The sequence below is a fragment of the Sylvia atricapilla genome, chromosome Z (assembly GCF_009819655.1).
Source record: "Sylvia atricapilla isolate bSylAtr1 chromosome Z, bSylAtr1.pri, whole genome shotgun sequence".
Classification (NCBI taxonomy): domain Eukaryota; kingdom Metazoa; phylum Chordata; class Aves; order Passeriformes; family Sylviidae; genus Sylvia; species Sylvia atricapilla.
Window position 1 is genome coordinate 87,721,327 of NC_089174.1, and position 27,478 is coordinate 87,748,804.

The 27,478-nt window shown below is 45.9% G+C and overlaps 1 protein-coding gene across 1 annotated transcript in view; it reads right to left on the bottom strand.

Moving 5' to 3' along the window:
* MYO5B (myosin VB) overlaps positions 1 to 27,478 on the bottom strand; it is a 124,527-nt gene that overhangs the window by 40,631 nt on the left and 56,418 nt on the right. The window contains exons 14-20 of the mRNA XM_066339599.1: positions 26,873 to 27,022; positions 26,169 to 26,266; positions 20,579 to 20,665; positions 11,021 to 11,132; positions 9,377 to 9,588; positions 7,440 to 7,596; positions 3,091 to 3,330 (exon numbers count right to left, since the gene is read on the bottom strand). Of these exons, the coding sequence (XP_066195696.1) occupies positions 3,091 to 3,330; positions 7,440 to 7,596; positions 9,377 to 9,588; positions 11,021 to 11,132; positions 20,579 to 20,665; positions 26,169 to 26,266; positions 26,873 to 27,022 (1,056 nt within the window). The remainder of the gene's footprint in view (positions 1 to 3,090; positions 3,331 to 7,439; positions 7,597 to 9,376; positions 9,589 to 11,020; positions 11,133 to 20,578; positions 20,666 to 26,168; positions 26,267 to 26,872; positions 27,023 to 27,478) is intronic.

Here is a 27,478-nt window from a genome sequence, read left to right on the forward strand (position 1 = left end):
TGTTTATAGATTAGAAAGGACTGAATGCAAGATACTTCAGGGAAACTATGATACAGCAAACGCACTGTGCCGGAAAAAAAGGTTCAGTGTACTGAAAAGAAAATCTACTGAAACGGTGCTCATTAGCACTTCCAAAGCATCCCAGGGAAACCTGGCAGCCCTGGAAGCATGGTTAAATTCAGCTCACTGGACAGACCACCACGTGTAATCCAGAGCAGGAATTCTTTCCTGCAACAACTACACAGAGAGCATCAAAGAAAATCCTACAAAATGGTCTGTGGCAAGACTGAGGGAGAGCAAGATGAGCTCAAGGGCATTATTCCTGCCTGGTTAAAAGCTCTCCATGACTCCTTGCCTAAAGCAGATCCTTCTGCTGCTTTCATAACCCACGATGGAAAGCCAATGCTAACTAAATATTGGATTTTTTTTTCCCTTTACTGTTCCACTGCCTTCCACTGCCACACTTCTCCCAGCAAGGAAATAGGGAAAAGTAAAAACTAAGAAATACCACTGAAGTTCCAGTATCAAGTCCAGCAGCTTGGCAGATCCAACAATGATGCTCACACTCGTTGCATGACTTCAGCCCAAAATACCTGGACCTGGAATGACTCATCCTACTCAATTCCACCAAAATACCTCCTGGATGAAAGGCCATATCAAACCTTATTCTGAGAGTTTTCCATTCCTGAGCTACTATTAGCAAAACCTAAGCATGGAAAACGCATTTTAAAATTAAACACCAGGGTCTGAAAGTTGCGGTGCAGTTAATGCACTGCAGGCAACTAGCACTGCAGTGAGGGTGGCCACAGCAATGCAAACCCCTGTGTGTCCTGACTCTGCACCATGTGAGACAACACAGAGCCACTTGTCATCCCCTCCAGCACAGGAAAGCTTGTGTCATACCAGGGAAGGGAGATTTCAGGTGGCAAGGGAACCATGTGGGACGGACAAGGGTCCCTGACAACATCTCAGAATGATAAACTGGAATTATCAAAAACTGGCGCTACAAATAAGAGGTAATCCTGACTGGAGAGAATGTTCTCCTACCTGTAAAATTTCAGTTTAAGGGTACAAGTGGATATGAATTTCCCAGTTGATATTAGTCAATACAACTGGGTCCCACTCAGCATTTCTTACAATCAGCCCTCAATTCCTTGTACAGCAGCACAGAAGCTATTAAACAGAGTAATTCGCACACAACAGTAGGTGAAAAAATTATTCTGTTATGTGTGTAAAATTAAACCATTATTCTACAGCTTATCAATGGCAAATGGCTACTGATGAAAACACTCCCATGATCAAACAGTCACAGTAAGGTCATCGAGTCATCTCACGCAGGGTCTGTCACATCACACCATCCCACCCTGCCCTGACTCGTCGCATCTAGTAACACAAATGTGCTCAAAGTAAAGTGTTTACCCAAACTGCTGTTTATCTCCCAGGATATGTCACTCCCAAGACACACGGTTCATGGCACCAGTGGTGGCAGACACACTGCACACTCGGCGCTCAAAGGGATAATAAACCACAGGGGGGGCAATTCAGCCCCAACCCTGGGACACTGCATCCCACCTGGGTTTTCAAGCAACACCTTCCAAACTTGCCACTCCATCTTCCTGCTCCAAGCCCTGCTGGGCAGCCCTCACAACAATTCCAGTGCGGCTTGTGCAAGCTGAATGAGCCGTGTCCCACACTGACAAACACTGACCTGCCACCACCACGACCCTTCCCAGAAAGGCACAAAGCCGGGCTGGGCCCATCTTCAGCACTCACCTGCTCGTCCACCTTCCTCTGCAGCTGCACCACCTTGTTCTCCATGCCGATGTTGAGCTTCCTGAGGTGCAGTTTGCTAAACCCAAACTGCTGTTTATCTCCCAGGATGTGTGACTCCCAAGACACACGGTTCATAGCACCAGTGGTGGCAGACACACTGCACACTCGGCGCTCAAAGGGATAATAAACCACAGCGGGGGCAATTCAGCCCCAACCCTGGGACACTGCATCCCACCTGGGTTTTCAAGCAACACCTTCCAAACTTGCCACTCCGTCTTCTTGCTCCAAACCCTGCTGGGCAGCCCTCACAACAATTACAGTGCGGCTTGTGCAAGCTGAACGAGCCGTGTCCTGACCTGCCACTGCCACCACCACGACCCTTCCCAGACAACATGAAAAACCACAAAGCCGGGCCGGGCTCGTCCTCAGCACTCACCTGCTCATCCACCTTCCTCTGCAGCTGCACCACCTTGTTCTCCATGCCGATGTTGAGCTTCTTGAGGTGCAGTTTGATAAACCCAAACTGCTGTTTATCTCCCAGGATATGTCACTCCCAAGACACAAGGTTAATGGCACCAGTGGTGGCAGACACACTGCACACTTGGCTCTCAAAGGGAAAGGAAAACACAGTGGGGGCAATTCAGCCCCAACCCTGGGACACTGCATCCCACCTGGGTTTTCAAGCAACACCTTCCAAACTTGCCACTCCATCTTCCTGCTCCAAGCCCTGCTGGGCAGCCCTCACAACAATTCCAGTGCGGCTTGTGCAAGCTGAACGAGCCGTGTCCTGACCTGCCACTGCCACCACCACGGCCCTTCCCAGACAACATGAAAAAACACAAAGCCGTGCCGGGCCCATCCTCAGCACTCACCTGCTCATCCACCTTCCTCTGCAGCTGCACCACCTTGTTCTCCATGCCGATGTTGAGCTTCCTGAGGTGCAGTTTGCTAAACCCAAACTGCTGTTTATCTCCCAGGATATGTCACTCCCAAGACACACAGTTCATGGCACCAGTGGTGGCAGACACACTGCACACTCGGCGCTCAAAGGGATAATAAACCACAGCGGGGGCAATTCAGCCCCAACCCTGGGACATTGTATCCCACCTGGGTTTTCAAGCAACACCTTCCAAACTTGCCACTCCATCTTCCTGCTCCAAGCCCTGCTGGGCAGCCCTCACAACAATTCCAGTGCGGCTTGTGCAAGCTGAATGACCCGTGTCCCACCCTGACAAACACTGACCTGCCACCGCCATGGCCCTTCCCAGACAACACAGAAAGGCACAAAGCCTGGCCGGGCCCGTCCTCAGCACTCACCTGCTCGTCCACCTTCCTCTGCAGCTGCACCACCTTGTTCTCCATGCCGATGTTGAGCTTCTTGAGGTGCTGCGCGGAGCGGGCCTCGATGCGCAGGGCCTGCAGCTGGCGGCGGGCCCTGAGGCGGCGCCAGTGGCACTGCAGCAGCACGGCGGCGGCCCGGGCACGGCGGAACCGCACCCGGGCCAGCCAGCCCCGGGCAAACCTCTGCAGCACGGTGGCCTTGTGCTCCGCCAGCATCTGCAAAACACGCGGGAGGTCAGCGCCGGGAAGGTAGAGAGGTTCGGGTGGGAAAGAGTTTAAAGGTCGTGTAGTGTGGGCAGGGGTTTCCAGCAGAGCAGGCCGCTCCAAGCTCTGTCGGACTCAGCTCTGGGAACAGCCACCAATTCCAGTATCTTCTCTGCATCTACTTTCCCTCAGCTTAAGGCTATTCCTTATAGGAAGGAATATACAGGAAGGTCACCTGTCTGACCCAGCTTTGGGAATCCCAGGGATCCAGAGGCAGGCACAGCTTCTCTGGGCACCCTCACAGCCACCAATTCCTTCCCAATATCTTCTCGGCATCTACTTTCCTTCAGCTTAAGGCTATTCCTGTATACAGGAAGGTCACCTTCTGGCCCAGCTTTGGGAATTCCAGGGGCAGCCACAGTTTCTCTGCCCACCCTCACAGCCACCAATTCCTTCCCAATATCTTCTCTGCATCTGCTTTCCTTCAGCTTAAGACTATTCCTGTATACAGGAAGGTCACCTGTCCGACCCAGCTTTGGGAATTCCAGGGATCCAGGGGCAGGCACAGCTTCTCTGGGCACCCTCACCAATTCCTTCCCAATATCTTCTCTGCATCTACTTTCCTTCAGCTTAAGACTATTCCTGTATACAGGAAGGTCACCTGTCTGACCCAGCTTTGGGAATTCCAGGGATCCAGGGGCAGGCACAGCTTTTCTGGGCACCCTCACAGCCACCAATTCCTTTCCAGTATCTTCTCTGCATCTACTTTCCCTCAGCTTAAGGCCATTCCTGTATACAGGAAGGTCACCTGATGGACCCAGCTTTGGGAATTCCAGGGGCAGCCACAGTTTCCCTGGGCACCCTCACAGCCACCAATTCCTTCCCAACATCTTCTCTGCATCTGCTTTCCTTCAGCTTAAGACTATTCCTGTATACAGGAAGGTCACCTGTCCGACCCAGCTTTCGGAATTCCAGGGATCCAGGGGCAGGCACAGCTTCTCTGGGCACCCTCACCAATTCCTTCCCAATATTTCCTCTGCATCTACTTTCCTTCAGCTTAAGACTATTCCTGTATACAGGAAGGTCACCTGTCTGACCCAGATTTGGGAATTCCAGGGATCCAGGGGCAGGCACAGCTTCTCTGGGCACCCTCACAGCCACCAATTCCTTTCCAGTATCTTCTCGGCATCTACTTTCCTTCAGCTTAAGGCTATTCCTGCATACAGGAAGGTCACCTGTCTGACCCAGATTTGGGAATTCCAGGGATCCAGGGGCACCCTCACACCCACCAATTCCAATATCTTCTCTGCATCTACTTTCCTTCAGCTTAAGGCTATTCCTGTATACAGGAAGGTCACCTGTCCGGCCCAACTTTGGGAATTCCAGGGATCCAGGGACACCCTCACAGCCACCAATTCCTTCCCAATATCTTCTCTGCATCTACTTTCCTTCAGCTTAAGGCTATTCCTGTAAACAGGAAGGTCACCTGTCTGACCCAGCTTTGGGAATTCCAGGGATCCAGAGGCAGACACAGCTTTTCTGGGCACCCTCACAGCCACCAATTCCTTCCCAATATCTTCTCGGCATCTACTTTCCTTCAGCTTAAGGCCATTCCTGTATACCAGAAGGTCACCTGCATACAGCAACTCTGGTTTGGCTGCAACAAACATTAAACACTTCCCAACTGCCTCAGAAAGGGCTTCTCCTCCAAGGAATGTCCCAGTAGATGCAGAGGCTGATGGCTGGAAAAGGAGGCTGTTGTTTTGCATCCCCTTTCATGGGCAGTACTTCCAAGCCTGCTCGTGGAGGCTTCTCCAGGTTCTCCACTGAGGTTCTCCAGGTTCTCCACTGAGGTTCTCCAGGTTTTCCACTGAGGCAGGCAGGGCACAGCCAGACCTCTCCTAGGAGCCTGTGTGGTCTCAAAGCAATGACCTGCTTGGCCAGTGACACAAGGATGGTGAGGACTTGCTGGGAGCAGGTGACATCTGGGCTCAAGTGTTACTTAGTGGACCACGGAATAATACTGAGATCCATCAGAGCCACAGCTCCAGAATAAAGTCATTAACAGACACCAGCAATGTCCTGTCCCCTCAGCATCAGACATCACCCACATCAGAACAGATCCGTAGATTTTTTTTTTTTTTTACTGTGTTCCACCTCTGCATTATGATAATTTTTACTGCAGATAAATGCTGTCCTGATGGGATTTTGTATCATGTGGATAACCTTCAAATACAACCATGAGTCCTTTCACTACAGTCTGCAGCCAGTTCACTTGCACAATTCCATTCCTTGTAATTTTTATCTGTTTTCATGAAATTTCTGACATGTTTGCACTGAATTTCTTCCCCAAAATTAACAGCTATCTTGTCAGTCAGTGGCAGTTCAATTTTTTCCTCTAAAACTGAAGGCTGACATTTTAGAGATACAAACAGCATGTTGCTAATAGCTTACTTATGCTTCAGTCTGCTAAGGAAATAAATCGGAGAATTTGAAGATCACAAGACATTTTATTGTTATTAGTTTGGGTTAAGTTGTTTCAGAAAAGGTTGTCCTATCAGCTTCTCTTACAAATATTTTGTTTCACCCTGAGGCTTTCTTTGCTGTTGCAAATTTTAATTCAGAATAAAGGGATTATATGACTTTAGGATGCAGCAAGAATGACTGTGAAATGAGCTTTGTATGTCTCTCTTGGCATTCATAAATGGGGAAAGCTAAGGATGCCCAAAAAGGAAGAAACCTCACTGCAACTGCCTTGAAGACTTATTTCAGCTTTACAGCAATTCCTTTAGGTGGGAATTGGGCATTCCACAGATCATCACCCACCCAGCCCTGCATCTGTTTCTGAACGTGCACTGGAACCAACACCTGTATCAAAACCCCATACCCAGGTGCTCCAGAGATTAAGGATGTTCAGATTACAGAGGTCAGACCTTCAGCCAACTTATTCACCTTGTTAAGATCTGGGTGGCCTTGGATCTCAGAGAGTTTAACTTCTGGACCAGCTGCCTCCCCTGCAGAAGCTTCAAATTTCAAAAATAGAGGCTGAAAAAGCAGTGGCAGCACAAATTCCCTATCACCAGCTGCTAAGTCTCGAAGGACAACCCTGGTCTGGGTTGACCTCTGGGAGGTCACGAGGTGCCCAGGTAACTTCAATTATTTCTAGGAACAGGCTTTTCCCTCATGATGCCTCTCACTTCTTGGAGTAGCTCCACAAGCTAGTTAGGCACCAATTTAGGTAACTACCAACACAGGGCTGAGTCTGAGGAGTGGACAGAAGATTCTCCAAAGCTGTTCTCAGTTTCCTGACAGAGAGTAGCTGCAGAGGGGCTGGGGACAAGGCCTGCAGGGACAGGACACAGGGAATGGCTTCCCAGGGCCAGAGGGCAGGACCAGCTGGGATCTGGGGAAGGAATTGGTGGCTGGGAGGGTGGGGAGGCCCTGGCACAGGGTGCCCAGAGCAGCTGTGGCTGTCCCTGGATCCCTGGCAGTGTCCCAGGCCAGGCTGGACAGGGCTGGGAGCAGCCTGGGATAGGGGAAGGTGTTCTGCTCACAGAAGGGGGTAGAATGAGGGGATCTTTAAGGTCCCTTACACCCAAACACCACCCCAGGATTCAATGATTTCTCACAGATCTGACACCTATCTATCATGCTGCCATGAGACTCTGTATCTTTTGTGTCTGGCTCCTTGTTTAACACAGAAAGCTAAAGGAGAGACCTCACTAAAGACCTGTTTCTACCAATAAATTACCTAGTGCCTTCTGTGACAGTCCTGATCTTCCCATCCTATTGGGAACAACCCCTGCAAGCAGCTCCGACATACACTCAGTGGGATGGGGAGGTTTTAGCAGAGCACAGGTTAGATCAAATGACATTTCCCTGTCTCCAAAAGGCCTCCCGGCACCACAGTGACTAACTCCATTTAGCTGCTCTGCTGAGGTGCTGCTGCCAAACTGTTTTTTTGCTTGCACAGCTTTAAATAGCAAAGCTCTCACTGTCCATTCTCCAGCAACACTGGGGGCTGTCAGGTTCACAAACATCAACGCAGCCACCACAAACACATCTGCAGAAGTAAACAAAAAGGTTCTTTCCTCATGCAGAGACCCTCCCTGGAGGCATACCTGGTGGTAAATCCTCCTGACAAACATGCCCCGAGCAAAAGCCTGGATGGTGAGGGTGGCATTCCGGACCCTCAGGAAAGCCCGGCGCATCCGCAGCATCCGGTACTGCCTCTGCAAGATGATGGCAGCCCTCGTCCTCCTCAGGTGCTCAAAAAGCCTGAAATGCACAGCAGGAGGGTAAGCAGGGAAAACAGACTCCACTTCTTTCTGATGCATTAAGTTTTAAACCAGGGGGAGTGGAAAACATTTTGTTCAATGTGGCTTGATGGTACTAAGGAAAGACTAGCCCAACAGCTGGGCTAAGAAAGGCTCCACGCCATCAGACAGCAGCCATGGAACCCAGGAGCACTGTAACCACAGATCAACACATCTCCTTGTTCCCAAACAGCACTAAACCCAAGTAATTCCCCAGGTTTTCCTTGGTTTGAACTCTCTGCCATGCGTCCTTGCGCCAATCAGCGCCCAGGTTGGCTCCATCACTTCCCTGACTATAAAAAGCACATGTCACACAGGGTATCTACTGACTCAGTGAAAACAGCAGCAAATTGATTTGACATTTAAACCGGTGTGCACTGCTTTGGCAACATTCCTGAGCAGAGCCTTGAGCAATTCACAGACAGTAAATAATGAGGGATGTGGTCAACTCTGCACCACGTTGCTCCTATTCTCCAGCTGAACTCATGTTCAATTTGCTGGTTACACTGGTTAATAAATTCCCATAAACCCTCCATTTAATTTGATAATTAGCTTGTTTTGCTGAATTTATGATTCATTTATTGCTCTCAGCATGCAGCATTATACAGAAATTTGATCCACTTCTTTTATTTTGTGAAAAGCGTATCAACACTAAGAGCCACATCAGATTAGTTTATATATTCCTTTGATAGAGGCAAAAGGCCTCTTATTAGGACCCGCAGAGCCAGGGCTTCCTAAAGAGGATAAGGAATGGGCTGTCTCCAAAAAGAGACAGTAGTTACTCAAATGTCATCCAACCTTACAAACCCTGCACAAAGAGGAAAACTGAAAAATTCTGTAGAAGAAACTCAGCAGCAGCTGGTTCTCCCTGACACCAACCCCTTTCACAACCACAAATAACACCACAAATTCAGCTAGTGTCTCTGATGTTCTTCTGCTGATTGTCTCACTTGAGGAAGGGCCACAAGAAGGAAGCTGGCCAGTGTGTTGGGATGCTATTCCATCGTTTTGCTGCTCCCTCACATCCATCCCACACCAGCCCACTCTCCATCAGTGTTACCTACAGGAACCTCAGCAGGCCACTGACATGAGAGAGCTTGAGATTCTTGCACAGAAACAGTTAACGCTGAGCTCTGTTATTCTCTACTGTACACATCCCCCCTGCCAGTGATTTGGAGTGATTTTCCTCATTACAAAGGATACAGCCAATCAATCCTGAAAACTCCCCCCGGACATCACAGAGACACAAACTTGGTCCCTGCAGGGGAGGAGTGCATACCAACTAGGCAGCTCTCCCCTGGCTGATCTAAATGCCCTTTACCAAAGACAGTCCCAGGAAAATATTAGTTCTGTGAAACACCTAAACCTTCCAGAGTACTACAGTCATCTCATTACAACCAAACTGCCTATGTTATGACCTTGGCCCAGCACCTAGAAATTAAACCATGGTAAATATGAAACCAGTTTGAGGCAAAGAATTTTGATCTCTTGCCCCTAAATAAAACTGGAGAGAGGGGCCAGAAATAAGTCCTGAATTTAGCCCAGACACTCTGGGCTAGGTACCACAGTGTTACCCACGTGCACATTACACATCTTGCTTCCAAGCAAGCAGAGCATCTTCAAAGCTCCTTGTACAAACCCCTCAAATTTAAGTTCTTAGAAGAGCAAAAACACAGGTGGCCAGAGGTGTTTTCAACCCTGACCTTCCAGAGCCAGCCCCTCTGAGGCTCCCCAGGACTCACCTGCGTGCCAGGTGCCCGCGGACGTGGCGCTGCAGGGTGAGGGTGGCTTGTCTCAGGCGGCGGTACTTGGCCCTCTGCAGCCAGCCCCTCACCGTCTTCTGGATCATGATGGTGGCAGCTCGGAACTTGTCTGCCCTCAGCTTCTCCAGATATGCCACCTGGCCTGCACGGAAAAAGATCTTGGTACGGCCAAACTGGAACTTGTCTGGATCCTTTTCAAAAGCATAAAGGAAACTACATTTAATGGAGGCAAACAGTACTTTTTTTCTTCTTTTTGTTTTCAGTCTAAGTTGATCAGTAGATACATAGTAAAAACACCGTTTTGAATCAAATTTATCAACTCACATCTGTTCTTAATTGGGTAATGAAGATTTTATTAGACGTATTACATTATTAGACTTATTAGACATTATTAAATATCATTAGACTTACTAGACATACTTCACTTGAGCATCTATACATCCATTAAGGAATGCAGCACTAGGATTCAGTCTTAAAACTCCATATATTTGCACAAATTTTAAAAGGGTTTTGGGTTGGGTTTTTTGTGTTTTGTGAGGTTTTTTGTTTGGTTGGTTTGGGGTTTTTTTGTTGTTGTTGTTGTTAGGTTTTGGAGTTTTGTGGTGCTGGGGTTTATTTGTTTGAAGGGGATTTTGTTTGTTTCTTTTAGTGGTTTGGGGTTTTTTGTTATTTGTTGGTTTTTTTGCAAATAAAGGAATCACAGAATCACAAAATTGTTTAGGTTGGAAGTGACCTTAAAGCTCACATATATTCAATCTCTCTGCCATGGGCAGAGGGATGCTCTCCACTAGACCAGACTAGAAATGCAACACCAGAGCACTTCATGAAAAATATTTCTTTCTCAAGAAAATTAATTTTTAGATCTACAAAGTCATACACGTTCTACAAAAGGCTCTGCAGCCAAGGGTAACCCTGGATGCAAAAACCAAAAAGAGGAACCCAAATGGGTAAATTCCTCAAAATCCCACAGGAAAATACGAGATCAAACATTAAAACCTAAAGTGCTATGCCCATTCTGAGCTGCTCAACAGCAAGAAACCTTTGCATGCACATCTGCAATTTAAAAATAATGCATACAAGCAAGCAGTAAAGTTTTGGTAAGGAGAGGTGGCAAAACTTTCTAATTAGTTTATGGTAATGAAGTCCCAACCTGTGGGGTGCCTTTTCCACACAGGGCCATTGAAAGTCTCCCACGCATCAAGATGAGGAATTTGCTGCCCTTTTCCTTTACTCATTTGTGCAAAGAGGCACTTAATGATTGACTAAGGTTTATGACATTGTCCCAGGCTGGACCTCTGAAATGTGCTCCAGCTGTGACTAGACAAAACCAAAAAGAGGGGCTGGGGTGATACATTTTTTAAAAGTGGCCAATCATTCATGTCCAGCCAGTGACAGCAAACTCTGGACTTCACCAGCATTGAAATGACTCGTTCCTCTTGACCACAACCAAGAAGTCCCATGTCCCACTTGCTCCTGCCACCTCCTCGCAAGACTCCCTCATTTTGGGAAAGCTCCCAAAGCACCTGCACGAGCAGCAGGTGAAGCTGGAGCAATTTCAGACCACGTCAAAGCCATGAGTCCCATGCTTTTAAAATCACTGACAAAGCTCTGGTCCCAGCTCACCTTAATGAGGTCTTTCAACAGGGTCTGACAGATCTGCTTCTTGTCGTTCTTAGAGAGGTCTCTCTTGTTCATAAGCACACGGTACCTATTGAAAAAGTCAGGGTAGGACCACCTGAAAGCAAAACACACACTGGGTTACTCTGCATGCCGGGCACTGTTTCATTAAAATAAAGTGCTTGGAGTCGTAGATGAGTCGAAGTGTGAGATATTTCAAGGGATTTCTCACCACTACCCTCAGCATGAACCAAAGCCACCCAAAAGGAGCTACTCATCCCCAGCCTGGCCCAGTCTCAGACACAGAATGACCATGTCAGGGCCTTCCTAACTGGGAACAGAAAGGCCACAGATCACCCTGTTTTCACCCCAGTTTTGCTTCCCAGTCTCCTGCTCTTTACCACTCAAATGCAACAAGGCTGTTCCCACCAGAAAGGAGAACCTAATTTTGGAGAAATCACAGATCTCTTGATTGCCCAAAAATAAAAATTACACAGCGATAAAGTTATAGAGAATTAATAAAATATATATTCTTTGTTTTTTGTGTTCCCAAACTCTTCTGAATACTAATTTGAATCAATTGACTCACTAATTGCTCCATCTTGAGGTCTGTGACTGACACCCTTCAAACAAACACAAAATCTTTTGGCTCTGGAAAGAAAAAGCAGCCCCTTGGAAGATGCCTCACTGTCTCCAGCAGCAATATTCCTAACAGGAACACTAATTGAAGGAATTAGAGCACTGTATCCTACTGCTAGAAAATACCATCTCCTGCTGCTGGTGATAGATGTAGAGTCTGCAGACTGTGATCCTGAAATTGCTTCAGCATCTGCCAAGTTTCAGCCTTCTCTAAATTAACACAGTGAGTTATAAACCCCTCAGAACCTGAGGTTTTAATTAACACTGGCTTTTTCCAGCAATGTCAAGAATGACCATTGATATTTCAGCAAAATATGCTAACAAACATCAAAGGGAGATTGGAGAAAATAGCAGAGAATTTGATTTCTGCCTTCCCTTAACAAAAGCACCTGTGAGCCTGATCCTTACCTGCAGGGATGCTCTGGCAACCAGGATGAGAACAAACTATAAAGAGCTGCTGTGCAGAAACATCCTCTTCACCCAGCCCTGTGCACACCTTAATTTTTGTATTACTGCACCAAATTCTTCCTATTGTTACACTTCCAGGGATTAGGAGTGAAAACAAACTGCAAAGGGCCAGAGCAATGCCTGTGACAGGTTGTGTCCAGTTTGGAGTGGTGAGGCTGAGCGAGACCACCTGAGCAGTCACAGCTGCCAGCTCTACAAAATACCTCATGAAACAGAATAGTTCCCTTGGAAAGGACCTGCACAATCATTTACTCCAGCTGCTGGTATCTCTCACGAAACACCTTGAAGGCTGAAAGCTCTGGTATTTGGTAAGATAGATGTATTGCTGATTTCAAAATACACAGCCGGCGGTGTTTTGTGTCACTTCAGGAAAGGCAACTGGGGAGGAAAGCCAATGCTTATTTTCATTAAAAGAAATACTCTAATTAAAGGAGAACAGCAGAAGGAAGTGTTTGCAAAGGGAATGAAGAGAGAAAACAGGGAAAAACAGGTGGACTGGTAAGGGCTGTGAAGTGACAAGTAACTGCTGCATGGACACACAGCACACAGGACACACAGGACTGGCAAAAGCCAGAGTACCCTTAGGATTGCACCTGAAGCCAAAGGTAAAATGGGGAGCTCCTGGAGGCACAAGCATGAGGGAAACTGTGATGAAAGGATTTCCCAGGCTCAGAATGCTCAGATTGGCTCTGGAGCAGCCAAATGTAGTGCTGATTTAATCTCTGTCTGAGGCCAGGCAGCTAAGGCTACCCACCCTCAAATAACCAAAAGCACTGGACTACCACTAAAAAAACTAAGATGTCAGCTTTGGGGAGCTCCCTCTGGGGTGAAAACAGAACACAAAGATTATGCAAGACTACAAGCTTGTGTCCTGTACGGTTTAACTTCAACTTGCCTTCTCTTTGCTTTCCCAGTGCCTCCGTTTTATAATTACATTTCCCATTTTGCGTTGTGCAAATAAAACCCGTTTTCTTTTTAAGCACACCCGGGGTTTACACAGCTCCAAATCAAACCTGAGAGGAGAAGCAGAGCATGCAGTGCCCGAGGCACCCAGCCAAGCACACGAGGCTGGCTCGGGTATTGCTCGAGCCAGAGAAAGCTTGGGAGGAGGGGAAGAGAGAAGGAAGAGTATTCCCATCAACCTGCCAGAGTCAGCTCAGGCACTGACATTATTAACTGCTGATATCAGGAGGAAAAAAAAAACCACCCTGCAGGTGCCACCCAGGCTCTTCCAGCAAAGAGCAGATGGTGAAGAGGCAGAACGTGAAACTCAGGGCACAGGTCCAAGCTGGGCAGAAAGCACAATCCATCATCTTCCAGCACCAAGGCAGAGATCCCACAGCTGCTCACAAACAAGAATCAGACACTTGCAGGAATTCCTTAATAACAGGTCATAAGTCAGTACACAGTGGGTCTGCCTCCAGAGGCTGTCGTTCTCATTCCTCAAGGTGGTAAAAATTGATTTTCTATATCCATCCTCAATAAAAATTACTCACTTTTCAGGAGTAAGTCTCACGTGAGACACTGGAAGAGTCAGGGAATACACCCCCTGTTTTCTGCCGAGGTGTTTACCAGGGCAGGTGGCATCCACAGCCCCATATCCACATGTCCCAGAGGTTCACAGCCCCATGCTGCACCCCCAGGGCACAGGACTGCCTCACTCATGCTCTCACCACTCTCTGATTTAGAGGGGATGACAGCCCTGACACCACAATGCTCCTGTATTACTGCCCACAGAGCATCAAGACAAAATCTGTGCCACACCAGGGCTCAGCCAGCCCCTCAGGAGTTTCACTGGGATATTTGCTATCCCAGCTCACCAGCAAAAGAAAGCTGCAGGGGTTCATAGGTGCTGCTACAGAATCCTCCCTGGAGAAAGGGACAATTAAAGCACTCAGGTTTAATGTAACACGCCTCATTGAACCACTCGAGGCTCAAAGCTGTATAAAATTTCCTTACAACTGTGTGCTCGGAGAGAAACAAACATGATCCCCCAGCCCTGCAAGGGAGATTTCTCCAGTGCAGAAATACTGAAACTCAGTGCTTTGCTGTATACACACTTTTAAAATAACTTTTCTGCACGTACATCTCTCTTTTTTAGGTAAAATGTCTTCATTTTCAGAGGGGAAAAGAAAAAAAAAAAAACCCACACGAAAACAAAAACCAAACCAAACCAAAAAACAAACAAACAAACAAACAAAAACAAACAAAAAAAGCTTAGCAGGTCAGGAAAGACATGGGGAAGAGTACACCTCAGTTCAACTTGTGGACAGCTATCAAATAAAAAACAAGTTTCAGGTGCTTTGTATGCTGCCACACAACACACAGCATGGGCAATCTCAGTGCTGGGGGCTGGAAACCACCAAGGGACACTAAATAAACACAACTCCACATTATTATCAAGTTTTAAGATCCACGTAAGTGGTGCAGAGAGAAGAGAGGGAACGAGGGAGGGTTTTATACCTGCACAACTGAGAAACAGAAAGAAGGAGGCACAAAGGACTGGGCAGATGCCACTCAAAGTGAGATCAAGCCAACCTCAAAAAGCTGAATTGTGCTTTGATGTCAGCACAGGTCACTAAGGGGAAAAGGCAATAAAAGGAATGGAAGGATGCAGGAAAATAACTTATGCCTGTGGAAAAAAAACCCTCCTTGGGCTCAAGCAGGAAGGAGGATGGTTGGCTGGGAGCCTGAAACTTGATTGTCCCAGCAAAGTCTTTGTCATCTACAGGAAACAGAGGGAATAAGGCGTAGCACGCACCACAGATTAAGTATTTTCTGTAGTTTAAACAATCAGATTTGGATGTTTTACACAAAAAATGCAGCCAAGGTGCAAGCAAAGGTGTTGCTCGTGCCCAAAACTGAGGGGTTATGGAGACCTGAGCAGAGCCAGCTGGGTTTATTACAACATCAAAGTGAAGAGAGACCATGGGTAGGAAACTGGGGGTGACATTCTAAGGCAGCCTCTGAAAAGCATCTTCCCAAGCAGTCAGCAACTGCCCAAAATATCCACAACCCATTGTTTCAGGGTTATTACAGCAATGTCACACCAGCTGCACTGAGTGAACAGCTGAAAGGAGTGTAAGAGGTCAAGAAAGCTTCAAATCCTTAACCGTAATAGGCTTTATTTTGTACCCTAAAATAACTGAATGCGAAATATTTCCACTCAGGGTAAACAAATCCACTGTCCCCATCACCCAAGACCATCCCAGGTGCTGAGCAAACTCATTTTTGTGTAAGAAATCCTGGCAGCACCACATGGCACGACCCCCAAGGGGTCGGTATTTTAAGCAGGGAGGAGTTGGACAATATTGATCTTTCCAGAGGAGTCAAAATATGTCCAGAAGGGGTGCAGGTTCAATCTTGGAGCCAAGATTTGACATGAAATTATTTTAAAAACTGCAGTTCAGGGAGAAAATTTCTCTTGCCTTGTTTACTGCAGCAGAACAGATTTGCCTTTCAATTGGCTCTAAAACATGCAGGCTGGCCTGGCTTGAAATTAGCTGGAATATATTCAAAGGGAAAAATGAGGGGGGAAAACCCCTTCATTTACATATTACACCTTTGTTGGGAATGGGCAAACAGAACTGTTGGCAGCCCACCAATTTATAGGTCTTGTTATCCTGAAATAACAGCCAGACAGCTAAAGGCACATTCTATTAAAAAAAAAAATTATATATCCAAGGATGTCCATGATAGTTTTCAATTATAAGTGTTTAATGTTTATAGAGCTTAGCAGCTGGGATTTCACACTGAATTGATACAAAAATGCTGCATCTGACAGTGAGCTCCAGCAACCAGAGGAAGCAGCCAAATGCCAAGTATACTTAAACTATAAATATATAACTGCAAAGAGGGTATTTCAGAAAGAACTGCAGTTAGGTGAGGTTATTCAGAGTGATGGCCATGGTGGGACACCACTGCTGCTGGACCACTGACTGGAAACCACCATAACCCGCAGGGAAAAAAAATTGTACAGTTTTGACAGAACCAATTTAAAAACTTGTTTTAAGAAGTATTTTGCTGTTCGTGGAGATCCGCACCAATTAGTCCTCTATAGACTCATCTCTATGCAGCCAGTTTCTGTAAAGAAGATGAATGGTTTTACAGCACAGAGACATCTTTTACCCAGGGAAGCTGATGATAGATTTACTACCTACACACATCAGACAGTCCATTCATCACAATCGTTTATGCACATGCTAACAGATACAGATTTCTTAACTGCTGAGTAACATTTCAAAGCAAATTATACATTTTCAATTTATTTCAGACATAGCCAGAGCGCAGCCTACCATGGAAATGGTAAAATAAACACAGGTACACCTTAAGTGGGGAGCCCAAGGCTTCAGATTTCTGTGACTTACACAGCTTGAACAACCACAACTTGTATCAAAAATTACTTCTTTTCTTAGAGGTAAAAATAAAATAAAATAAAATAAAAATTAAAGACTCAAAACATTGAACGCTTCAGCAGCAGGTGGCTTCATCCAGAGATCTCTGACTCAAAGACACATCATCCTCAGAAGTTACTCTTGTGACAATATGCTGGAATATATTCAGAGGTAAACACTGTAGGATGAAAATAAGAGTTTTTCTATTGTTTCTGCGTAAAACTTTGAAACAGCCTTGATATAAACAAATTTGGAAATTCCCTGTTGCTTTATGGGTAAATTGCTTACACCCAAGCAAAGCAAAAGTCACAAAGATCAAGTTTTCTGTTATTATTTTAAAGTATTCCAAATTTAGAGCCTTCACATGGGGTTTAAATTTAAAGCAATGACTATCCTTTTTCGGTTTATCCTTAATCAAACAATATAAACTCAACTTATCTCAAAATATAAGGAAACATGGAGGAATTATCAATGCTCACTGTGATGAAAACAGAGAGATCCCATATGCAGAAAGAAGTAAAAAGTCTTGTTACTTTTCCTACAAAACAAGATCCTGCGGAAGCATCTTTTCCCAAGATGTTCTATAAAGTCAATTTAAATATACACATCATTCACAAGCTTTCAATGACATTGTCTAGCTCCTGGGTCTGGATTTTCAAGACTGGAATTTTGTGAGTAAGGAAGGTGAAGAGCTACCAGAGCCCAAACTGAGCACTTTTGGTGCAGAGCTGTTCCTATACAAAAATATATCCTAGAAATATTGAAACACATAAAAATCTGTCCTTCAAGCATCACAAACTTTGGAGAAGGTCATTCTGAAAGGCTGAAATGGCTTTTTGCACCCTTTATTTTTGTCCCTGGAGGAAGAACAAAAGCTGACAAGTTGCAGTGATGGAAGAGTTCTGTTATTCTTAGTGTCCTGGGAAAATACCTCATAACCAAAAGCATGAAAGCAGAGCTGAGAGCATCACTTTTTAGTTTGTCAGGGGCGGAGAGGTCCTTGCACTGGTCAATTCTTTGCTGTCAGTAGATCCTGGCTGATCTCCAGGTGCTGCAGTGGTTTCTCCCCTCTGCTCCCCTTCCCCAGTTAATAATTTGACATTGATTTTACTGCTGTAGAGTCTGAAGTGCAGTTAAGTGAGCAGAAACAGAAAAACGCTGCAAATTTGCAGTATAATTATGAATGGAGAGGAACAGGGTCTCTGTGCAGCCATGGAAATACCAGTAACAAACCTCACAAAACACACAACGCTCAGGGCAGAGCTCCCCAGACTCTCCCAGGGCCCACCACAACAGAGCCAGAGCCCAGACTGCACTGGGCAGTGTGACTGCTTGCTTGGAGAGCAAGGAACAGCATCTCTCTGGCCTCTTCCACATGACAAAAAACCCACAGATTTTTCATTGTTTTGGGGCTTTTACTACAAGAGGGCTGATGGATTTGGTCTGGAAACAAAGATGGCAATAAAAGACAACCCATAGGCTGGAATTTTGGATTCCCCACCATGGCTTAGTGATCGTGTAATACAGAAGCAGCTTTTTACTGGCTACTTCCACAGAAGCCCTCAAGAATTCAGAGATGAGAGCCAAAGGTGATGCTGGGTCCTCCAACATGGTCAGACTCCCAACATGAGGACCTGTAGTGATCTTATTTCCACACCCAAGCAGGTGTTTCTGTATAAGGAAAAGAGTTTCAGTTTACCTTTTAACTTAAAAGGAAAATGGACTAGAATCTCCTGTGATTCCCTCACTGTGGTCGGTCCAGTGCCAGCACAGGGGCACTGGTTGGGCTTTAGAAATGTCTCTCAGCATCTATGGCTTCTATTGCCAACAAGCCAAGTTATCCCTCCCAAATTGTTAAATACTTATAGAGGTGCACAGGGGAGTTCAGGTGCTTTTTGGGGTGTTTTAGCAAGGTGTCAGGCTTCTCTGACACCTGTGCTTGGCTTTTCTTTTGTTTTCTGTACTGTTTGTTATTTTGCCTCATTGAAGGTTTTGCCCTACAAAGGTTTTGCTTTACAAAACAACCTGAAGAGCCATCTCACAAAATGATTTTAAGTCATTCTGAGAAGTTCAGGATACCCTCAGAGACTTGATAAACCTCCATGTAGCTTATTCCATTCTGGCCACGTGTAAGATTTTATCAAGGACCCAGATCTCCACCCTCCCACAGTGGCAGAGGACAGAGAAAAATTGGTTTCCATGAGCTGCTGCCCTCAGCTGCCAGAAACCCTCTGCAGCCTTTCAGGAGGTGAAAGGAGCACACTCCTCCCCAAAATCCAGGACAGGGAGTTTCTCATGGTGTCCCACATCACGCTCAGCCAACTCTTCACTGAGCATATTTATAACTTCTTTGTTCCATATAAAAAGGCTGATGGCTTTGCTGACATTAACACAAAGCTGCTTGGCACTAAAACGCAATTGATGCATTTTTAGAATTATTTGCCCTTGTCATCTTCAGGACTTATGTATAGTCTATGTTTTCTGATTTATTAGGCCTTAAAAACCTCTTTTGAATTTTATATCTCAATCAGCAGGAGCCATACCACCCGTAATCCTCCTTTTTACGATGCAAGAGTTTGAAGCCTAGGATGCTCTGGATGTGCAGTGTGAAAGTGCACAATAATAATTTACAACCCTTATTTTCTTTCTCTGCAAGTAGAATCATTTTTTTTTTTTTTTCTGAAATGAGGATTGCAATGTCCTTCAGATGTCTGAAGCCAGGAAAAAGAAAACCACAAAGGAAGGCAAATAGAACAGTGGAAGGGGCCTCAGGCAAACAGGTGAGAAGTCCTTTAGGGCAATGCTTGCTTCCAGAGCTGTTGTTTTGTTACTTGATGTCCACCTAGATATTAGATCAAAGCTGGATTTCTTTGTCTGTCAGGCACCAGCTTTTTCAGAGATTTCATGAGAGAAAATTACCTCTCAGGACCTGAAAGCAGCAGCTGGAAGACTGGACACATCACAACACACCCTCCTGTCACCCCTACTTTGCAGCTCTTCCCTTGACAATGAGTCTCTTAGACTTGAGATACACAGGACACAACGGGAGTTTTGCAAAATGAAAAAAATATATATAAAAAGTAGTAAAATCTATCCTGGATATAAACCAACCTATATAAACACTCAGAACACAAGCGTTTTCTTCTCCCTCCCTCACCTCAGATAATCACAGAATGGTTTGGGTTGGAAGGGACTTCAAGGACCATCCAGTGCCACCCCCTGCCATGGGCAGGTGTAGGCGAATCTGCGGATGGCTGGGACAAGGAATTCTGCCAGCCTGTATATTCTAGAACACGTGGGTTTATTGCAGGGTCTGGGTAAAAGGGCCTTGCCTTCAGCCACCAGCCTGGGCTGGAGGGGAGTCCCAAAGAGAGAGGGAGAGAGAACAGCAGGGGGAGAGCTGAGAGAGAAGGGAGAGAGAGAGCAAAGGGCAGGGGAGAGAGCAGGAGAGAGCGAGAGCAGGGGGAAGAGGAAGGGTGAGAGTTAAGAGGAGAGGTAAGAGTAAGAGTTAAGAGGTAAGAGAGTTAAGAGAGTGAGGTCTTTGTTACAATCCATTATATCTCCTTTTGTGATGAATATTCTAATTTACAGTGACCATCCAATACAAGACACAAAATCCTATAGAATTTACATCCAGCCTATAAGAACTACTATATCACTGTACTGTGTTATATTTTAAACTCTACAAACTACTCTTTAGACTTCTGTTTTGCTACATTGACCTTTGGATCCCTGAGCCAGCAGAAAGGGATTGTTCAATCCAAAGGGATTCTCCTTCAGCTCTTCAGGCCATTGTTTTCAGGTTCTATAGTAACTAAGACTCAGTATCCTACAACTCAAAGTCAGCTTTCATTTCTATTTCCATTACAGGTTTCATATTTTCAGAATCTTTGCTAAGCAATCATATTTCTAAGGTTTCCCTGATTCATCTTCCCCAACAGGCAGGGACACCTTCCACTGTCCCAGGGGGTTCCAGGCCCTGTCCAGCCTGGCCTTGGGTACACTGAACTTGCTCAGTAAATCACAGGAGCAGCAGCACCCCAGGGAATCCCCAGCCCAGTACCTGGATGGGAAGCCAGCTGCACTGATCCGGATGGTCTCCAGCACTCCACAGGCTCTCAGCTGCTGCACTGCTCTCTTGGGATCAAACCTGCAGTTAAATTTAGGAAAGACATGAACACACAGTGAAAGGGGACCCACCTCACCACCCCACCTGACAGTGACTCTTCTAGAGACAGGAATTACCTCTCCTCATTACTCCTCATGCACAGATGTCACAGTTTTCTCTGCGTATCACAAAGGTGTTCTGATTTTCAAGTTGCTTGAAACCTTGCTACTACTCTGCTATCAATGCCAGGTGTATTCTTGGGATAGGATGACCACCTGCTGAAATTAATTAGTGCCTACAGCCAGAATCTACCTGGCTTTGTAAAGCAATACAATCAAATAAAGATGGAAACAGGCCACTCCACCACAAGCTGCCTGGTGAACCAGGCAGTATTACTCCTGCAGCTATCAGGGCAACAACATATTTACAGAAATCAAATTCAACAGCAATCAAGGCAACAACATATTTACAGAAATCAAATTCAACAGCAATCAAGGCAACAACATATTTACAGAAATCAAATTCAACAGCAAAGTAAGTCTGATATATTCAGTTCCATACCAAAAACCAACAGGTAATTAACAGGTGCCACAAGTTTCTAGACTAAGTTTTCCAAGAACAGTGGTCCTTGTGCTCCAGACTAATGATTTTGGTAGGCACCACATGGAAATTCAAGGTGTTTCCGCCCTCCTCTTTAAAGCTTACATGACCCCTTACCACTGGCTTCTCATTTCAATCAGCAATTTGTGCCAAAAAAACTCATGGCAACTTCCACCTGAATACTTGGGCAGTGCTTCCTCTGGTTCCTGGCAAAAACCCACTCCCAGATGAGGCTATCCTTGCACAGAGTGAGTGCAGGTACCAGCATCCCCCATGGCTGCTCCCTCATCCCACCCTGACTCTGAATGCACAAGGATGTTCCAGCTCTCCAGCTTTTCCCTTTCTGAAAGCCCAAAATATTTCCACCTGCAAGTCAAGATTGCATGAATAATTCTGTCTGCTCCCTGCTCTACAAAAGCAGCATGAAAAATAGCCCTCTTCCTCTCTCTCTGCTTTTTTTAATTCCCTGGACCTGTCAAGTCTACAAGCAAGTTATTCACTGCAACACCACAAACACTGTGCAGGGTGAAAAATCAGTCTGGGCTGTCACTCACTTCAAGGAATAACCCACAAGGGTGCAATTTCCATAACAATAAATAATAAAAAGGACTGGCACATCGACAGGTAAGCGTCAGGCCTGGAAGATCCCAGGGCAATCTCCGTCGTATCCAAGGGAAACTCTGCAAAGCAGCAAAGCCCTGCTCAGTGGGGGTGAAATGCAGCCACCAGAGAGGCTGCAGTCATCTATCAGCAACAGCTCCAGCTATGGGATAACGCTGAAATTAAGACCTTGAAAGTGGACAATACACCTTATTACAAACTCCTTTTCCTTGCCATGGCAGGTAGAAGCACCTGGCAGGTTACTTTTGTCCTGGAAACCCAAGTCAAAGATCCAAAACCCTGCCTGAAACAGAATCTAAAAGGAAAATTGACAGAGGAGCAACCTGAAGTCAGGCATTACCCTTGCACATCTCTCTTTGGAAGTCTTCTCCACCACGAATTAACCTCAGACCCAGCCTGAAGTCAGATGCAGCAAACATCCCTGCTGAGTGCCAAGGTGTCCTCCGGGATGGGAGCCTGACACCCCTCAGCCCCATTACAGATCCTATCTTCTCAGCAAGTTGTGAAGTAGGAATGCAAAGTGCAAGAAACCTGAGGCAGCCCTCAACCTAACCCTTTATGCTCAAAACCTGGGACAGCAATGGGGGAAGACTCATAGATCAGGGGTTTATCCGGCCAAAACTGATAGAAACCTCCACAGATGGAGGCTGAACAACATCTCTGGGCAGACTGCTCCATTGACTGTCCTCAAGGAGAAAAAAAACATGTTTACTCATCTCCAGTCTGAACCTCCCATGTCAATTTGAGGCCATTGCCTCCTGTTCTCCCACCACACACCACTGCTGAGAGCATGGTTTTCTCCTCATGGTAGCCCCTCTAAGTACTGAAGGGCTGCCATTACGTTCTTTCTGTTCTCCAGGGTAAGCATCTCATTTTACTAAAAATGTAATGCTCTTGCGAGCTGAAAAACATTATGTTTTAGAAAAAAAACAAACTTGTTTTCTCACTGAAAAACAAACATAACGCGGAATATTCTGCATGCTACAGACACCACTTCAGTGCTAACCTGGGGCAATGCTGATGATGTTTCCCTTCACAAATGCTTCCCAGCACTGTGCATTTTCCAGCACGTGTCTCTGGATCTCACTTTCACACATAAGCAAATAGACTTTAGAGAGCAAATCCTACGAAGAGGAGCTGAGTGAGCTGGAGCCCCAGGAGAGGCTGAGGGAGCTGGAAAGGGGCTGAGCCTGGAGAAAAGGAGGCTCAGGGGGGACCTTGTGGCTCTGCACAAGTCCCTGACAGGAGGGGACAGCCGGGGGGGTCGGGCTGTGCTCCCAGGGAAGGCTCAGGGTGGACATCAGGAGAAATCTCCTCATGGAGAGGCTGGTCAGGAACTGGCAGGGGCTGCCCAGGGAGGTTTGGAGTGTCCATTCCTGGAGGTGTCCAAGGAAGGCCTGGATGTGGCCCTCAGTGGTCTGGGCTAGGGTCACAGTGAGATCAGGCACAGGTTGGACTCCATAAACCTGGAGCTCTTCTCCACCCTCAGTGCTCCTGTGATTCTCTGACTTTATTTGAGCCAGGCTAAGGATACAAATTCCTCAAGCTGGTGACAGCAAGACCAACCTTGCCACAATCCCCAGGCCACAATGCCAAATTAGAAACCCTTGAGAGGTGAGGGGGGAAGAGTCTCTTGCAGAACCACCCACAGAAGACACCTGAACCCGCTGTGGATGAGGATGCAACCCCATCACCACAACCTAAAGCAAGTTTGGTCTGTCATTTATTCCCAAAATTCCACTGTCCAAATACTATTGGACATTCACCAATAGCAGCATCACACTGGACAGAGCCATCACTTGGACTAGGAGCAGGCACTGGCAGAATTATCCTCCTGGTGCTTGCTACCCATAATATCTTAGGGATTCAAATGAGTTCATTCAGTTACTGGCCCCTGAAAGCCAGGAGCTTACACATCCATGGAATTTTATTAACCGTATCCTGAGCATCAAATGAAAAACTGAACTTGAAAGTTCAAAGGCAGAGAAGTGAAGAGGGATGAGCTGAAAGGAGAGCCAATTAGGGATATGGAGTCTTGGAAACATTCCTTGGAAAGATGAAGCCACTTGGCCACCCGAAACATCTACCACACTATCACTACAGCAAGTCAGAGGATAATTTTGTGCTTCATCCGAAGAAAACAGTCAATCACACAGTGTAATCCCGAATTTCATTTATATGAGCACCCCCTGCAAAAGGCAACAGGTGACCAAGGTCCTGAGCATGTCCAGTCCCTACAGGATGGTGTGTGAAACTGATCAGCAGAGCAGAGGAACTGCCATCCCAGCACAGACAGCCTTCTCCAGGGCTGTCACCTACTCATCTAAGGCACCAGGTAAACACAAACCAGTTTCTGAATGCCTTGTATTGATTAATACCCCTCACTTTGCTGTTTGCAGCGGGAGGAGAGTCAAGCCAGGCAGCTTCCTGGTGGATACATCTCCCCCAGCACATCATGGCCAAGGGTGAGCCTGTTTAAAGGAGTTTTGCCCTCCTTTCAGAACACTGTTGGAGCTGTCTCTGCATTCCAAAATGTCACTCTGCTCACTGGGAGCACTCAGCCTGCATCGGATCAGCTGTGGGGAAATGTCTCCCTGCTACTGGATTACATTTACAACCTTGTTCCTAAACTTCACTGCCTGCAATTTGTGCCTTTCGAGGAAATCACATCTGTAAGGTCCCTGCATACTAATGGCCAAGCTTTCCTGGAGTTACAGGGAAGAAAACTGGGCACAAGTCCATGACCAAGAGGTCAAACAGGGCTAACAGCTACCTGCTCACAGTGTTTGCTGCCTGTGAAAAATCTCTGAACTATGGAGGAAGATCAGGACTGCCCTTTTGCTTCAGCTGTTCACTCACCTGGAAACCTGCCTGGAGTTGATACAAGCCACATCTTTACTTTTTTCTACATTTATTTTGGAAGCACCAACATTTCTGTTCATTTTACAAGCCCACTACTTATCTCCGCTTCTTCATTTCTTTCTCTTTTCACTGTTTGGAACTATAATTATTTAAATCAAAACAAGTCTAAGATAAAAATCGCAAAAAGACCCTATTACTGCAGAGCAAGGATGCTCAGCATTAGCAGAACACATCTGTGAATTATCAGAACCTGAATTTGGCTTCATTTCAAAGGCACAAACCCCACTTGCTGAAACCCAAAAAGGTGACTCAAACAACCCACACAGACGTTACAGTTACAGGAGCATTAAAAGGAGGGGGTAAGCTCTTCAATCAGGAAGAAGAGCTCAAAGCACACTCTGATTTGGGTGTCTTCATTGAAGACTACAGAAGATGGGCATTTGCAAAAAACGAAGTGCTTTATTGCACTGTGAAATAAGCTTCATAAAAGCAGAGTTGTTACAGTCCGAGCCAGAACGTAGAGAGCCTTCTAACAGAGTCCTTAAGTTCTGAGCAGAAGCAGCAACATCTTATCAGTAGTAGTTGTACCAACAACAGCAGGATTCGATCAGTGTTTTTCTTGAGGCTACTAATATTCTCAAAGTAGTGCATTTTATTCTATTTTTGGCCAGTTAGGTTAAAACACGAATTTTCCACTTCTTCGCTAGACCTATCCTAAGCTAAGATTGATGTACAAAGGCAAACGCAATTTCTTACATAAATCCAATTAAATAATTCTGTCTGTTCCATTCCATCTAAGAATGTTTAGCAAGGTTACATTTTTTTCATTATGCCTAGAACTTAACCATCTTTGCAAAAGGCAATGCTACTGAACCCTTAAACTAGATTTTAAATCCTTTTCTTACTAACTAATCCTTTTCTTCTAACAGAGTCCTTAAGTTCTGAGCAGAAGTAGCAACATCTTATCAGTAGTAGTTGTACCAACAACAGCAGGATTCGATCAGTGTTTTTCTTGAGGCTACTAATATTCTCAAAGTAGTGCATTTTATTCTATTTTTGGCCAGTTAGGTTAAAACACGAATTTTCCACTTCCTTGCTAGACCTATCCTAAGCTAAGATCGATGTACAAAGGCAAACGCAATTTCTTACATAAATCCAATTAAATAATTCTGTCTGTTCCATTCCATCTAAGAATGTTTAGCAAGGTTACATTTTTTTCATTACACCTAGAACTTAACCATCTTTGCAAAAGGCACTGCTACTGAACCCTTAAACCAGACTTTAAATCCTTTTCTTACTAACTAATTCAGTCTCTCATTCCCTAAAGCACTTAAAAAATCCTCCACTTACTTTAAACTTGCGATTCTACTTCACGTCTGGGCGGATTCAGCCCAAGCACATCTGCACTCCAGCACGCTGCTGGCAAAGCTGAGCACAGCTGCTCCTCTGCAGTGGCACTTACTTGAAGGGGAGTTTCTCATCGTTGGGCTTGATGCAGCGCACGTAGTGCGGGGTGGTGGCGTTCAGGGTCTCCATCAGCAGCTGCAGGGAGTTACGGAACTGGAAGACAAAACCATTTGTCTGGAGGAGGGATGAAGGTGCTGTAACCCCACAACCCCGTCCAGCAGGTGCCACAAGCCACCCGTGAGTGTGACGCAGCGTGAAGCTCCACATGGACCTGGCATGGGCAAGCAGGAATTCAGGGATGGCACAGAGGGGTTGAGGGCTTCCAGCTCAAAGAGGTTAATGAGCAACAAAGATCGGGGCTCTGCCCAGTTGGGTCTTTGAAACATCTACAAGGATGGAGACAACCTCTCTGTGCCCCTGTTGAACTTTTTGACTGCCCACAGGTGGGAAAACGCTCCTTTTCTGAAGCTGTTTGAATTTGTGGGCCCCAGAGTATATTGGGACACCATCCAGCGAATCCCACAGTGGCCTCCTCCCTACCCAGACCATGTCTCAGCTGCTTTCAGCCAAGACTACTAAAGCCTGCTGCTCCAGGAACACCACTAGAAGTCACCCAGCACACAGCAGCTGAACAGAGAGATCATGGGAAAGTCTCTTTCCACCCCCAACAGCTTTTTATTTACCTCTGCTTCAAACTGAAGAGGCAAGATCTTAACTGTATTGCTCTGCCGTTACTGACCCACTCCAATCTGACATTACCTGGTGTCCCACAGTTTTCCTGTGCTCCTTGTTGGCAGCTTTGAAGGCTGGCCGGGCAGAGCGGACGCTGATCCGAGGTGCTCCCTTCTGCACGGCAGCGGCAGCCACAGCATCCTTCTCCTCCTGGAATAAGTCTGCTACCATCTGATACTAAAACAAAAGGCAACGCCTGAGCAGCTCTGGCCCTGCTCACTGGGGAATGAACCCACCCAGCTGCCTTTGCTCAGGTCATTTCTCACCCATCCTAAACCTGGAAGGGGAAAAAGCACAAGGAGGTCAAAGCAAGAAGAGCTGCCTTCATAAAGCACATCAGCAGGACAGCTGACCATTCTGTGCTGCAGTCCATGAAACCTTGAGATGTGCACATTAAATCAAACAAGCAAAAAAAAAAAAAAAAAAAAAAAAAAAACAACAAAAAAAAAAAAAAAAAAAAAAAAAAAACACACACAAAAAGACAACAACCCCCCCCAAAACAAAATAAAAACAACAACAAAAAACCACAAACAAACAAAAAACCCACAACAACAACAAAAAAACCAACAAAACAAGCCAAAAAAAAGCCTGGATTGCTGAAGTCCTGCCAAGGCACAAAACCTCCTGCACATG